The sequence below is a fragment of the Hyperoodon ampullatus genome, assembly GCF_949752795.1.
Source record: "Hyperoodon ampullatus genome assembly, chromosome: 3".
Classification (NCBI taxonomy): domain Eukaryota; kingdom Metazoa; phylum Chordata; class Mammalia; order Artiodactyla; family Ziphiidae; genus Hyperoodon; species Hyperoodon ampullatus.
The window spans coordinates 49664784-49681661 of NC_136916.1; the positions used below are offsets into that span (position 1 = coordinate 49664784).

The 16878-nt window shown below is 43.3% G+C and overlaps 1 protein-coding gene across 1 annotated transcript in view; it reads right to left on the reverse strand.

The window, feature by feature from the left end:
- The window catches only part of MYO1E (myosin IE), a gene marked incomplete at its 5' end in the record, with an annotated part of 121888 nt that overhangs the window by 39622 nt on the left and 65388 nt on the right, over window positions 1-16878 (reverse strand). The window contains 3 exons of the mRNA XM_079699078.1: window positions 4713-4811; window positions 9167-9273; window positions 15117-15198. Coding sequence (XP_079555204.1) covers window positions 4713-4811; window positions 9167-9273; window positions 15117-15198 — 288 coding nt within the window. The remainder of the gene's footprint in view (window positions 1-4712; window positions 4812-9166; window positions 9274-15116; window positions 15199-16878) is intronic.

The following is a 16878-nucleotide window of genomic DNA, read 5'->3' on the forward strand; positions in this document are numbered from 1 at the left end:
CAAAATGTCAGATACAGAAGGTACCAAAGACTTGAGGTGGAAGGAAGAGAAAGACGGAAGGATGGAGGGAGGGAGGAAGAAGGGGAAATCAGAGGAGAGTGTGGGTGAGAAATTGGAGGGCGTGGCCTATGGGCAGGCACATCTAGAACATAGGCAATGAATGGGCCCCAGGCCTCTGAAGAAGCCAGCGTCCTCCCTTGTTCCCAGAAGCTACTAAGAGGATTAGACTGACTTATGGCATCCAAGGGAGAAGGGAATCGTGACAAGAAGAGTGGCTCCGCCTTCAGGATCCAGGGCTCCCTAAGAGGACAGAGCCAGTGCTCATCACACCCTTAGGTCTAGCTGGCTGGGACTAAGGTGATTCTAGGGACCCTCTCTGGTCCTCCTAAATATCCACATCTTGCCTGATAATACAAATTTCCTGGAGAAGCAAACTCTCTTATTCACTAATTAGCGATAAAAAGCTTAAAAATGAAAATGCCTGGCTGAAGCCACACATTAGCAGGAATACATTTCACATGTGGCATAATGAAGTCAGTTATACAAATTAAGTCACATAAAAATGACTGAGAGCAGGGTTGCCATTGCGGGGGGATGTGGTGAAAAGGTAGGAATGTACTGGCAATATAAATGGATGAGGGAGAAAGTTCATGCAGGGTATGGGTGAGAAAGAAAAGACCAGACTCCCAAGGTGACAAGTTTCTAAGAGTACGAGTTTGCCTGGCTTGATCTAATCAAATCGTAATTATAAACCAAAGTATTTTTATTGTGCAACCTCAGATAGGTAGCTCTTTGCAATTCACATTTTCCCCCCTATTAAAATAACGCTGTATTTCTCATTTTTTTTTTCTTTTTTCTTTTTTTAATAGTAAGGAACTTGTTTTGAAGAGACTTTTTCTTCTTCCTTTTCCTGACAAGGCCGCTGAGAGTTTGGGTCTGGGTAAGACATGGGAATTGCCTGGCATTTCCAGAGCCCTTTGACAATGGACCACTTGTGGTGGTCCCCTTGGCTTTCAGGAAGCTTGATGATATCCTCCTTACTTCCTTTTGTGCTTCACTGGAGAGGCCAGGGCATAATTCTAGTACAATGTTCTCCCACTATGTAAGTACACCCAGTTCACTCGTCTTTCTCCAGGATATACTGGTGGGAACTGGTTGCACAAGGCAATGGTGCACTGCCTAATAGGTTGCCTGTGATAATTCTGGAGAGATGAGGATAATAGTTTATACTCCTTTCATCAAGTATTTTCAGTTTAAGACCAAAATTTCATCTCAAGACCTTTGCACTGGCTGTTCTCTCTGCCTAGAACTCCCTTTCCTGCCCCTAGTCTGGAAGGCTCCTTGTAATCTCTCAGATGACCAATCCAATGGTTCCTTCTCAGACGAAATGCAGCCCAGCAGACCTCTAGCTGCTGGCACTTGGATTTAAGGATGTTTCTGACCCCCAAGGACACTAAAATCCTGGCAGCCAGCAGGACACTCGCTACACTCCATACCTGAGATAATAAAGGTATAAGATGTTTTAATTACTCACAGGGGATCACAGGATGAGACAGTGACTGGCAGATTCCGGACAAATCCTGCTACAACCCCAGACTCATACACCTTATGGAAAACAGCACTGTCTCTGGAAAAATATTCCTTGCCCATTGACAGATATATGGCCTTGTAGCCATTTTTGAGTGGGAGACTAAACATGTACTTCTTATTGAAAAACAAATTTTCCTTCCAAACTTCATTTTTATTATCCTCCCAGTACTCTCCAATCAAAAGAAATATGACAACATCAAAAGAGCCTCTTTTTTATAAGACAGGGCTGCCTGTTTGTCTCTTCTGAAAGGAAAAGCCCACAGCAGGAAAGCTAAGGAGGGAGGCATCCAAGGATAAAATCATTTCAGTGAAAGTCCCTCAACACAAAGGGCATAAGAGATATGCAATAAGTGCTTACTCTGTGTAAGACACAGAAGAAAATACCACCCGTGGAGCCATGCAGCTAGCCTGGCACTTGAGAGAGGTCCAGATATTATAACCAGGTCATTTCACAGCTCATTGAAGGAGCTGCAGCAAACAAGTAACACAGCCCGCTCAGGGCACCCCAGACATTCCTGCCGGGAGAGGAAAGCGTGGACTTCCCACTCCCCCCTCCCCCCAGTGAGGTAGAGCTCCCAGCAGTGCTTACGGAAGTCAGGTTTGTCGGTTTGTTTTTAAATAATATGGAAGGAAGGAGGTCTTTCAGAACTGGTTTCTCAAAAACAAACAAACAAACAAAACAAGGTCAGATTAAAAAAAAATCTGATCAGTTTTCAGTAGTAATGCCAATTAGAGAGAATCTGTAAATATCGCATAAAGAGTTTTTAAGTACAGAAAAAATACTGAAGGAGGATAAAACTATAAACATTTTGGACTTGTTGAGGGCAGGCCTTTCTACATTAGGGCAAGATGGAGGAAATACTTTTCTTTCACTATTTTCTGAATTTAATTTTTTTCCCTCTTAATTAAAAAGGGGTATTTTTCAAAGAAATGTAGTTTTACAAAAAATTTTAAAGATTATCTAAGTCATGGTTCTCAACTAGCTTTGGCCCCCAGGGGATATTAGGCAATGTCTGGATACAGTTTTGGGTGTCACAACTCGGGGAAGATGGGGATGGGGGTGGGATAGGGGGTTGGCACTACTGGCATCTAGCAGGTAGAGGCCAAGGAGGTTGCTAAACATCTTCCAATGTACAGGACGGCTGCCACAATGAGGACTCATCCAGCCCAAAATATCAATAGCTGAGGTTGAGAAATCCTGTTCTAAGCTAGTGTCACCCATCTGCTTAAAGAAGAGCAAAGTCTTTGATAATTAACGTTTCAGTCGTCTGTCAGCAAATGGATGCTGCTACAGTGATGCAAGAGCACTCCAAATTTATTTTCTCACTTTCCTAAAGACATCTTTTCATATTGCTCTGCTTACACTAGAGGTGTAGTGGGCCCTTTAATTCAGACAGCTGTGTCAGTGAATTTTATTCCTAGTCTAATCAGCCTCCAAAATTATCAGCAATCTTGAATGTGTGGGGACAGAATCAATGAAGCTTTATTGTATGGAATGATCCGTGCTTTTGCTAAGCCTCTCCTGACCTTCCACATATGATGACCCACACTGATGAGCAGTAGGTCAGTCATCCCAATCTCATGGCAGAAGAAACAACATCCCCAAAGCGAAAGCTACTTTATTAGAAGTACTGGATTTCAAAGACAGCAATTAAGCTCTTCTCCATCCTACAACCTCTTTGTTACATACAATTTGAATTCAATAAAAATTTCTTACATCCTGCTCCTGTATCATATACCAGGAAGACATAATTATTTTCTGATTAAAATACTAAATATGGCTTCCTTCTTTCATACAGGAAATGAAACAGATGTAGAAAATCAGTGGAACTTCACTAATTTAGAGTCATTAGAGAAGTTCGAATCGTAGTATTTTAAGGACATTAAATGTTATCCTTTTTAAAAACAATGCAAAATAAGAACAATTTAGTACAGATCCTGCCAAATGCACTTCAATGGAAATATAAAAATCAGTTTAGGGGCTTCCCTGGTGGCGCAGTGGTTGGGAGTCCGCCTGCTGATGCAGGGGACATGGGTTCGTGCCCCAGTCCGGGAGGATCCCACGTGCCGCGGAGCGGCTGGGCCCGTGAGCCATGGCCGCTGAGCCTGCGTGTCCGGAGCCTGTACTCCACAACAGGAGAGGCCACAACAGTGAGAGGCCCGCGTACCGCACGCACACACACACACACACACACACACACAAAAATCAGTTTAACTTTATATTTGGACTGCACAAAAAATCTGAGGTTAAATACTTTAAGCTTGTAAATATTTTCCTAAAATTGTCTTCATACTATTAATTTGCTCAGTCAAGTTAAATCTCAGTCCGTCCCCATGTCACAATTACCATGAATTTCTGATCTGTCACTCTAAACAGACAAAATACTTGTGGCTACTGATTTACTTACAATAAATAATGCTAAAAAGAACTGTATTATAACTTAAGACTAAAAAGGCAAATAATTTAAAAATGATCAAAGGAGATGTAAAATGGTACAGCCACTCTGTAAAACAATCTAGCAGTCCATCAAAAAGGTTAAGCATAGTTACCATTTGACCCAGCAATCCCATTTTTAGTTATGTCCCAAAGAGAAATAAAAACATATGTCCACATAAAAACATGTATGTGAACACTGGTAGCAGCGTTATTCGTCATTCAAAACAGCCAAAATGTGATGTCTGTCAACTGATGGATGAATAAGTAAAATGTGGTCTATTGGAACACTGGCGCAAGGGAACATTATTTGGCAATGAGTAGGAATGAAGTGCAGGTATATGCTACAGGATGATCCTTGAAAACGTTATGTGAAGTAAAACAAGCCAGAAACAAAAGACACATATTACATGATTCTATTTATAAGTAATGCTCAGAAGAGGCAGAGAAAGAAGTGTCTGCTTAGGGCCAGGGGTGAGGGCTGAATAGGGGGCTGATGACTCGGGAAGTGATATTTTTCTCTTTGAAAATGTTCTGAAATTAATTGTGGTGATGGATGCACAACTCTGTAAATATATTAAAAGCCAATGAATTGTATACTTTAAATGGGTGAATTGTATGATATGTGAATTATATGTCAATAAACTTGTTTAAAACCAAAAAGAGTCCAGAGTTACCAGTTCATTACCTCTGTAGGAATTTTTGGAAGACGCGCCGATAGGCATACCCAGCTCTCCTCACTCGAATGTTCTCTTTTAGGCCCAGATATTCTACTTGATGCTTTACCCTATAAAGGAGAGAATGGAGCCAGGACATTACTGGATAATCTTTTCACTCTGTTCTCCCACCCACCATTCCCCCCAAACTCCCAATTCCACACTGCAGGGAAGCATATTAAAAAAGATTATAATTTATAGTGTTCAGAGTCTGAGCTGGCCCTCAGGTTATGTAATATTAATACATATCTGGTTAACTGAAAGGGTAGAAATCTGATTCAGGAAAATAATTTTCCTTTCTCCCATCCTCCAAATCCCAAACTCACCACCAGCCTTTTCTCTACTAAGGAAAATATACATGAGGTTGCCAATTAGAGATATCTGCTCATTTTAAGTATTTTTCACAAATTCTGGCTTCACCCCAAGCTTTGAGGCAGGGAATGCATCACCCATTGATTCCTTTCCCGTGAATCACATGGAAAACAATGTGCCTCATGTGAAAACATCGTTTCATTCATTATGACTTCCATCACTAGGAAACCTTCTTATACAAATTTTTGTCAACAAGACAACTAGTTCAACATATTCTGTTATGTTTAAAATGTCATGCTTGGGACTTCCCTGGTGGTGCAGTGGTTAAGAATCCGCCTGCAAATGCAGGGGACATGGGTTTGAGCCCTGGTCTGGGAGGATCCCACATGTTACGGAGCAACTAAGCCCATGTGCCACAACTACTGAGCCTGTGCTCTAGAGCCCGCATGCCACAACTACTGAAGCCCTTGCGCCTAGAGCCTGTGCTCCGCAACAAGAGATGCCACCATAGTGAGAAGCCCATGCACCGCAACGAAGAGTAGCCCCCGCTCACCACAGCTAGAGAAAGCCTGTGTGCAGCAACGAAGACCCAACGCAGCCAAAAATAAACAAACAAACAAATAAATAAATGTCCTGCTTTTTGCATATTCTTGGAGTGCTGTCAACTCCTCAGTAAACATCAGCCAGGCTGGCAATGCCCGCTGTTCCCCTGGGTATACCATCTCCTTCCCTCAGAAGGAGTCCTCTTTCAAGACTGTCCTCAGAAGGTCAAGGCCTGAGAACTCTACTAGGGCAGTTATTTAGAATCCAGGGCAGGCAACTTTGCCAAAGCCAAACAAAGACACATTTTCAACAGGAAACGAAAAATAAACTACACACCATAAACTTGTGGAATGAGTAACCCTGTCCACCAAGAACTTCAGTTGACCCTGTGATCCCTGACGATGAAGCACACTGCCCTTTCATGGACCCCGACATTCCACACTCACGGATGAAGTGGGACCATCTGTCACACAGTAAACCTGAACCGAGATGAGGGGACGGATCCCAGGAAGCCATCCTCCTAGAAAATCAACACTCGACCAAGGAGTACCTTAGACCTTGTAAAACCAGTGTACATGAGTGTACGTTAGCAAGTTCCTCACTGCAGTTCCAATAAGGGGTGTAACTTTAAAAAAAAGGGGGGAAAACACCCTGGGGGAAACTCTATGAAAATTTACTGAATAAAATGTACCACTTTCTTCATTTCTCCAGCTTCTGATATTCCAATGAATCAGTTTGGATTTTACGAGAAGGTAGCATCAGGGCTGAGGAACTTCCAACCAGTAGCTGCTGCAAGATTTCCACATTAGAGTGACGATCAACAGAGCTGGATACGTGGAGCAGGGGAGAGTGCGCCAGGGAGGTTTTGCATTTGGAGGGCAAGTGAGATATTTTCATTCACGATTATGTTTGCTGGGAAGGGAAGCTGGAGAGAGTTTGAAGTAGGGGGAAGGGTGGGCTAAAGCACCCCTTAGCAATACCTCTGCTTCCTAGACTCTCGTAATTTCTTTCTTTCTTTTTTTTTTTTTTAAATAAATTTTATTTTATTTATGGCTGCACTGGGTCTTTGTTGTTGCGTGCAGGCTTTCTCTAGTTGCAGCGAGCAGGGGCTACTCTTCATTGTGGTGCACGGGCTTCTCATTGCGGTGGCTTTTCTTGCTGTGGAGCATGGGCTCTAGGCACGCAGGCTCAGTAGTTGTGGCGCATGGGCTTAGTTGCTCCGCGGCATGTGGGATCTTCCCGGACCAGGGCTCAAACCCGTGTCCCCTGCACTGGCAGGCAGATTCTTAACCACTGTGCCACCAGGGAAGCCCTCGTAATTTATTTCTGATGTTGCCTGTGACACCATCCTTCTACTCTGTGTGTAAAACAAAAAAGAGTCCAGAGTCACCATGCATGAGATGTGAGTGTGGCGTGTGAGGGGGTGAGTGTAGGAGTGACGTAGAGACAGGCGGAAGCAGCATGACAGACAGGGGGGAACAGATGAGGGAGAGTTCATTCTGTCAGACTGAAGGAGTCCCATTCTGGATTGACCCTCTTATTTAAAGAGGAAGAAACTGAGGACTCAGGAGATTAAGCGTTTCACTCAAACTAGTTAGTGATAGGCCAGCATCAGAATACAGTTCTTCCAAATCCTAGTCTAGCCCTTTGCTCTAGATCAGCTGTTCTCCAACTATGGGGCCCAGACCATCATCACTAGCATCACTTGGAGGCCCAGAAACTGACTCAGAAACTCTGGGAATGGGACCCAGCAATAAGCCTTCCAGGGGATATTCTGACATTCAAGTTTGAGAACTAGTGTTGCAAGGTAAAAAGCCCCAGACATTTTCCATCTGTTATCCTCCTGATATCAAAAGAGAAAGTGAGTGACACAGTTCAGAAAAGCAGAGGGCAATTTAAGTACATCCAGGGGAATGACCATGAAGGGAAAGTGTCGGATTCCACATCCAGCTCCTTCAGAGGGAATGGCTGGAGGAGCTGAGTGATGAGCTCGCTGAAGAGAAGATCCCAGGGAAACATGGTGACTGCCTTGAACTAGGAGAAAAGCTGTCACACGGAAAAGTCCCAAGAATGATTCTTATGGCCGATTAGAGATTACAGTAAAACTGATTTAGAGAAGGACTGGAGAGCTTGCTAATAGCAAGACGCATCCAAATGTGAACCGGTGACTTAGGGCTTCTTATCAGAGTCTGAATATCATCAATGGATAATATTGTAAGAGGAATCTCAGACTACCTTAAATTGAAAAATTTGAGCAGTTCAATAGACAAGATGCCTTAGAAACACACATCTGCTGATGAGACTAGTCAGAATATTGTGGAATGACCAAACGGAAGGCTGCTACATCCCAACAGCACCTTAACATGAGAAAAAAAGACTCAGGCTGCACCATAAAGTGTGAAAATACAAAGAAAGACTTGCAGACAGCAAATGCTTGAGCTTGGGCATTTTCCTTCCTGTTTATCTTTTCCTCCCTGTAAAGGATCAAGCATTGTCTACCTGCCGTGGGTTAGAAAGGATCTTGCTGGTAGGATGGGAAATGGACCCATCCATGTCTCTCAGAAGAGGTAATGGGCGGTTAGGAATTTTTTTTTAAAATAAATTTATTTATTTATCTAGTCATTTATTTTTGGCTGTGTTGGGTTTTTGTTGCTGCACACGGGCTTTCTCTAGTTGCAGCGAGTGGGGGCTACTCTTCGTTGCGGTGCGCGGGCTTCTCACTGCAGTGGCTTCTCTTGTTGTGGAGCATGGGCTCTAGGCGCGTGGGCTTCAGTAGCTGTGGCACGCAGGCTTATTTGCTCCACGGCATGTGGGATCTTCCCGGACCAGGGCTCGAACCCGTGTCCCCCTGCATCGGCAGGCGGATTCTTAACCACTGTGCCACCAGGGAAGCCCCGACAGATTGCGTTTTTTTTTTTTTTTTTTTTTTTTTTTGCGGTACGCGGCCCTCTCACTGTTGTGGCCTCTCCCATTGCGGAGCACAGGCTCCGGATGCGCAGGCTCAGCGGCCATGGCTCACGGGCCCAGCCACTCCATGGCATGTGGGATCTTCCCGGACCGGGGCACGAACCCATGTCCCCTGCATCGGCAGGCGGACTCTCAACCACTGCGCCACCAGGGAAGCCCCCGACAGATTGTTTTTAACCAGCTCTTTGGAACTTCACTTCAACCCTGAGCTAAGCATTCCAGGCCACATCCTGCGTGTGCTGATGAGGAGCTGAGTGCATTAAAAATGTCTACACAGAGCCTCAAACTAACTTGAAAACCATCCTGACTCTGCTGTATTAAGGTTTGCTTTCATTTTTCCATCTGTCCCCAGACCAGCCAAGATCAACATTATAAATCTCTAATTCTGAACTGAAGGGCACTGCTAACATTTCAGGAAAAAACAAGGAGGGGAAAAATATATCTACATAGGCTTCTTCCTGAAAAAGTTAAGACACAAAACACATTGGAAGGCAATTGAAACTGCTCCTGCCTCAGGCATAGGAGGGCCCAGCTTGAGCATAGGGAAAAACAGGGTGGGACCATGTAAGTTGGCCTTGACCTCCTGTCTGTGTCTTCACCATACCTGCTTTCCTCCCAGTCCTTGGGCTTCTTGGTTTCATTGGGTTTGATGCAGCGAATGTAGTGAGGTGTACATTTCATCAGGGTGCTCACAAGGTCATTGGCTTGTTTCTAGAAAGGAAGAGTAACATCATTTAGAAACATGGAACTTGCTCTAAGGCAGACCAACTTTCAAAGGAGACCAGTGTGCAAAAGTACAGCTAGAAATTCATCCTCATGACAGTTTGTTCATTAGGCTCAACTCGGGTCTACTACACTTTCTTAAAGCTCTACTGACTGTTATGGTGATTTGAACACTCTTAAGTGGGTTTGAAGTTAGATTTTTGAAAACGATGCAGTATTTTTAGTATAGTTAATAAAATAAGACAACCCCCCCAAACCCCAGTAAATCCTCCCATATAATTCTTTTTAGTAGAAATAGGGAAGCATGCCAATTATTAACAAATTTAGTTAATTTTATATTGATTGACGGCCTCTGCAAATACATTTTTCTCATAAACTCTGAGGGGAAGGGAGGTGCACAAATTTATTTGCAAGGATAAATCATCCAAATCCCCTGTACTCTTTTCAGGCAATCTAACCAATGAAGAATCACCTTATTAAAATGATGGAAATTCACAATTAAAAAGTGGGAGATACATAAAAATCTCCCTTTTATAGGCCATTTCATTCACCTTCTTCCTCAGCATGTCCTTTTCCAAACCTGCTGACTCAGAGCCCTTTCAGTGTGGCAGGAAACTTACTCTTTCATGAACTAAAATATTCAATGTAAAATCAGCTCTTACTAGCTGTACGTCGGGTACCCACGATGGAACTGGGTACAAGAAGAAAAAGCCACATAAATAAAGCTCAAATTGCTTATGAGATATTTCAAATCATGAGTACCACAAATGTTGTTTGAAGAAACACGAGCAGAGCCCACATCAGCATTACCAGCACCACACAGCTGAGCATACCCTATGGATCCAATAATGAGGCACGCATGCAACCTCTCATTCTAAGCAAATCAGCACAAAGAGAGAAAACCTCTAAAAGAAAATAGAGGAAAGGGATCTCCAAAGCCAGAAAACCATGACAAAGTCAGCAGAAGGGATCTGCCTGCAGTAGTCAACCCTCTCTCAATTAGGACTTTCCTGTTTTCATGGGTTTGGGAAATCTGAAACCCTTGAGAAAAACTCTTGGGTATATTCAAAGCAAAAGGTCTCTGTTTAGATGTGCAGAATATGGCATTCTTTGCAATGCTTGGAATTCAGGGCAAAGCTGCCGAGGTTGTGTGATCAAAGCAAAGCTCTATGATAAAAATGTAAATTGACTCTCATCTTCCTTGTTGATGAGAGAGAGATTGTACTTGAGAACAAATTTAATGATCTTTGCAACACGTAAGATGAAGCTGGGGAGGGACTGGTTATAATAAAGCTTTATTTTTTAAGTTCCCAAACTCTTAATTTTTATTTTTTAATTTTTACGTATAACTTGGCAGACTCTTTAGTCCTAAGCATTTAGGAGCATACCTTTTCAACTTAGCATAAGAAAACACAGGGGCAAGCTCGACTTAAGTTTATATGACACTTGACACTTGAGCTATTCAATAGCTCAAAATAGTAATGGCTAACAAGTACTGAATATGCTTCATGGGCTAGACACATGGATTTTCTTATTTATGCCTCACAATTGTAAGAAGTAGCTTCTTACAATTATCATTTCCATTTTTTAGATGAGAAAACGGGGCCTTAAAGAAATAAAGTATTACTCAAGATGATATAATTAGTAAGCAGAAGTGAGGCTAGAGCCCAAGTCTGTGAGCTACCAAGTTTTTTTCTTAACCACAATGTCATCCTCCTCCTTAAGGAAGATATGGGATAATTTAGTGTGATAACAAAAGGAATTAACTGGGTGAGTTAGGATTAGAGAGAAGCCTTTAGGTTTTGGAATAATCAATTTGAGCAAACAGGAATATATCTCAAAATTATCCTGTATTTAGCTATGGGTCAACTTTAAATGCCCCCTGAAGTGGCTGGGAAGCAGCAGCTTGGATTTACTCTGGCTCCAGACAAGAAGAGCCCAATGAGTTAGAACAGAAAGCTACCAAAGGCACTTGCCCTACAAGGGCAGAGGCTTGCCTACAGAGGCTTGTCTACTTGCCTACAGAAGCAGGCATTAAAATATGCAGACAGGGGCTTCCCTGGTGGCGCAGTGGTTGAGAGTCCACCTGTCGATGCAGGGGACACGGGTTCGTGCCCTGGTCTGGGAGGATCCCACATGCCTCAGAGTGGCTGGGCCCGTGAGCCATGGCCGCTGAGCCTGCGCGTCTGGAGCCTGTGCTCCGCAACGGGAGAGGCCACAACAGTGAGAGGCCCACGTACCGCAAAAAAAAAAAAAAAAAAAAATGCAGACAGGACAGTGAGAAAGGCTTAGGGTGACAGCTCGTCATTCTACCCCCCACATAGATTGTTAGCAAGCCTGAATTGAGATCCTGGCTCTGCTCTTTGCGAGCTTTGTTGCAAATCACTAAATTTCTTTGGGCCTCAGTTTCCCCATCTGTAAATTAAGTAGGTTGAACTAGAAGACCTCTAATTTAATCTGAAGGTTGGAAGAGATGTTAAATGTCTACGAGTCTAGTTACCTCATGGTACTTGCATCTCTTATCATATCTGCTCCTTTAGAGGTCCAGTCTCCCTTAGATAAAGCTGTAGCCCAGTCCACTTTGCCAGCTCTGAGCTCCATTCCATAAATCTTTGGCTCTAATTTCAAAACCGGTCCCTTTTAGCCACAACAATGTAGAATTCAGGAAAGCCTCAAAAATCACATGTTATTAAGTAAAGAATACTCTTATTTATAAACAAAGATAGTGGGAGTTCTCACCAAGCTAATATTCTATTAATTAAATCCTACAGAACAGTTTTAAATTTTAAGGAATTAGAATACAATAAGATTCCCAACACTAAAACTACCTTGAACATAAATTTAATTTTTCTTCCAAGGAACTCAGGATCCCTTTAAGCATTTAACCTCAGGGATATCATTAAGATGATACTTAGTTACTATATATAAAATAACCAACAAGGTCCTACTGTATAGCACAGGAAACTATACTCAATATCTTGTAATAACCTGTAATGGAAAAGAACTTAAAAAAGAATACATACATATATATGTATAACTGAATCATTCTGTTGTACACCTGAAACACATTGTAAATCAAACATACTTCAGTAAAAATTTAAAAATAAAAAAGATGATACTTAGCATCTGCAAAATATTGTAGATATGAAAGGTGTAAGAGATTGGGCCATGGCTATGCATCTCTAAGAGGTGACTCAGGAGACATAAAACAGGGAGAATCTCATTCCTACATGGAGGCAGAGTGTCAGACAGGCAGAGGTCACACAGTTCACCCAGAGGATACCATTGGTGAGAATATGCATAGTATGGTCTCCCTAGATGAGCTGGCTGACTTCAGGCTGACCTCCCCAGACCACAGCAATCCTGAAAATTTTGAGTACACCGGAAGGTGGCAATTTTGAGCATTCTACTAGTCAAGAATATGAAGGGGTCAAGTCTTCCAAGGAGGAGAAAAATGCTTCTAACACCACCCTCCTTTTTATAGGGAATAAGTTGGACTGAGAATCCAGACCACTTGAATGTGAGTCACTGCAGCCTTGATGATCTGGGGCCCTTGGATCTGAATGTGACAGTCTTGTGACTAGATTTTCCAGCCTAGAGCTAATCCTTATCCAGGACCTAGAAGTCAAAGCCTGAGTCAGAGCTTCGTGCAGATGTCAATTATCTGGGGTCTCGTGAGAACCGCATCTCCTCCCTGCCCTCAACTCTCTGCCCCAGTGAACTCAATCCAGACACTGTCCCAGGACTACTGTATGTCTCAAGTTCCTTGAACATGATTGTCCTTAATCCCAGAGGACTCTACCCTCCAGCTCAAAACCCTACCCTGTAGCTTGCGCCTGACTTCCTGCACAAAACCTGAAGCTCCTCCGGATGGAAGCGTCTCATTGCTGTGATGTTCCCTTTATTTCACGCAGTGCTTATGCCCTCAGAGGCTGGGGAGACAGGCTTCCATATGTGCAACACTCAGAGAAGAAAACGCTCGTGAACAAAACAGGCAGCAGCAACCATGGTGTTCACGGGGCCGGGGTTATTGGAGGGCACTGTGAGAAGGACATGTAGGATCTGGACACACAGAGCCACACAGGGGGATGGACAGTCAGCACAAGCACATCAAGTGTCCACTGAGAATTAAGCAGAGATGAAGAAGCATGGCAGAGAGGGAGGGGACAGGAAAGCACACACGGTTTGGGCTTATTATGTTTCAGGCAGTGTGTGCCTTAGATGGACGATGGAAATCAATCACCACAGTACCCCCTTGAGATAGGTACTAAAATCTCTAAGGCAAAAGAGGCACTGAGAGTTTAGATAACTTGCTGGCTATCACACGGTGAGGGATTTGAACACAGGTGACGAGCCCCAGAGCTCTACTCTTAATCACTCAATGATTCCATGGATTATAAAGACAGGGTGGTATTTAATTGGTATGATTCTTTAAAAAACTGTATTTAATATACACACTACTATATATAAAATAGATAATCAACAAGGACCTACTGTATAGCACAGGGAACTCTACTCAGTATTCTTTTTTTTTTTTTTTTTTTTTTTTTTTTTGCGGTGTGTGGGCCTCTCACTGTTGTGGCCTCTCCCGTTGCGGAGCACAGGCTCCGGTCGTGCAGGCTCAGCAGCCATGGCTCATGGGCCCTGCCTGCTCTGCGGCATGTGGGATCCTCCCGGACCGGGGCACGAACCCGCATCCCCTGCATCGGCAGGCGGACTCTCAACCACTGCGCCACCAGGGAAGCCCTACTCAGTATTCTGTAATAACCTACATGGGAAAAGAAACTGAAAAAGAATGGATATATGTATAACTGAATCACTTTGCTGTATACCTGAAACTAACACAACATTGTAAATCAACTATAATATAAAATAAAAATTAAAAAAAAAATAATAGGGCTTCCCTAGTGGCACAGTGGTTGAGAGTCCGCCTGCTGATGCGGGGGACACGGGTTTGTGCCCGGGTCCAGGAAGATCCCACATGGTGCGGAGCGGCTGGGCCCGTGAGCCATGGCCGCTGAGCCTGCGTGTCCGGAGCCTGTGCTCCGCAACGGGGGAGGCCACAACAGTGAGAGGCCCGCGTACCGCAAAAAAAAAAAAAATAATAATAATAATAAAAATATAAAATAAGAAATGGTTTTTAACTGGTATAATTAAATAAGAAAAAGCTTAGTGACTGTTTTTCAAAAAATTACATGATGGAGTGTGTTTGACACAACCTCTAAATTCAGGGAGTAATTAGGGACAACCTATTTCATCACACAGTGCCTCCGATAATTCAATGCACTCTCCGTGAGAGGCTCTCAAGAAACACTAAGAATTCCTCTGACTTTGAGACACTATGAAGCCAAGATGCCTGTAATTCACAGAAAGGAGGGCCCACAAGACCCAGTGCGGAAGGTGCATAAGTTCCCCATATAAGACCCGGTAGAATTTCAGGTTCGTAAAGTTCCGTAATTGGCAAGTTCTGGGGTCTGGTCTGGAAAATCCAAAATGTGGCTCTTGACCATAAAATTTCTCTGACAGTTTAATGTGAATTCTCCTAGATTCAGTATAAAGCTACTTCCTCTTAGAAAGTAACTGATTATCATCTGCTGACTATTAAGCTATGAGGTACTTAATATCCATTTGGGGTTTCAGTACAGCCAAGTCAAATTCACCTGCATCCTGTAACCCTTTCTCAGGCAGCAACGTTACTTCTCGCCATCTTCTGTAACCAACCTGTTCCATCTCCCTGACTGCATCCTGGCCCAGTGGTATAGTTCCTGACTCCTAGAAAACCCTACCTCTTAATAGGGATCCATAAATTTCCCTATTAAAATAGAACAAACCTTTATTTTGCTTCCAGCAGTAGTTGGGCGTCCTTTCTTGTCAGCCTGCAGATTTTCCGGAAATAAAGACTTTATAAAAGGTCTGGAAAAGGAGAAAGAGAATGGATTAGCAATCAGTAGGTACCTTGGGGGCTGGAAAGCCTGCTTCCATAGAGAATGGAGAGGAGAGTCGTCCAGAAGCACAGAACCTTGGATACAGAATGGCCATCTGACTCAAGCCATCAAGTTGTGACCCGGGAGAAAAAAAGCAATGGACACAAGAAACATGGAGAGAGAATTCTAAGACAGAAGCATCTTGGAGTCTAGGCCTGAAAAATAAAATTTTAAACTCTGCCTTTCAAATTTCCCCACGCACTAGAACTGAGATACACCTTGGCAACAGGACACAACAGAGGGGGGTCAGTGTGAGTTTTCTGAGTTAAGTAAGATAGACCAGAGCACAGGGATTTGTATGAATTGTCCAGATCCAATGCAGATTCTGCTTTACTCTAAAGCAGGGTTTCTCAATCTTGGTGCTACTGTATTTGGGATTGGATAATTCTGTGCTGGGGCCTGGGGCTGCTTTACACATTGTAGGATGTTTCACAGCATCAGTGGCCTTTGCCCACAAGATGCCAATAGGGTACTGTATCAACCCTCCCTTCCCTCAAGCAAAAAACCTAGACAAAACGTGTTTTGAGTATGAGCAATTTTAAGTGCAGCTAATCCACTAATGCTTTGCCTGCTGAATATACAACTTCATTAGTAGTTGTAACTGAGCTACATCTGTTGACAGGCCTGCCTCAAAAGGCACAGGGCAGGGACAATGTCTTAGTCACCTTAGTGTCCCTGGTGTCTGGAACAGAGCCTAGTACACAGTAGGTGCTCAATAAATATTTGCTGATTGAATGAATGAATGAATGAATGATGTGATCCATGTAAACTGGGAATCTGCCACTCAAAGGAAATTCCCCCTAAAGGACTTATTGGGCATCATGGATTTTCTAGGAAGTCTCCACAGCAATCTACTTTCATAACCTCACCAGACACAATTATAGATTTTTACAGCACATGTGTTTACCAAACAACAGACCATGTCTACATGACAGGGGTTTTACATGGAAGCATCAATAGCTCTTGAATTTTGCAGTAATTTTAATAATTAAAAAGAAAAAAATCTCTGAAGGCATGCCTGCACCTGATTGTCATAAACCCCACAAGCCAGGACGTGTGGTTTACCTGATCTTTTAAGAGCAAATAGATTTTATGTTTTGAGAGAAGAATCTCCAAAGTGTGGGGTGCGAGTGCCACGAAAGTGCAGGCCTGGGGAGATGAGGGCCAGGGAGGAGTGGAGGCTGGAGGGAGGGGAAGAGGGTTAAACGGAGCAGAACTTTGAACCACGGACCAAAAAGGAAACTCGGTTTTGCATTCACTGAAGTCAGGCCTTTTCTAGAAAATTATCAGGCTTGCAGCTGTTGATCAAAGAAGTTAACCTTGATATTATGAGAGTTGAAGTAACACAGACTAAAATGGCAACTATTACTTGGAGACAGCTCTAAAACTTGTAAAATCTGGAAGACTGTGCAATATTGTACTTGCCAGGCATGGACAGGTCTGATCATGTAAATGACATCTCACATCATTACCCAGGACCATGGGGACCTCTGCACGGAAGAGGGAAGGAAAGGACATGGCAAAGCTGGCCCTGAGAGCTCCAGCAGCTTGCAAGGCGGATGCCCCCACTGCTCTACGCCTTTTTTTAGTCAGGGTCTTGAGAGTTAAA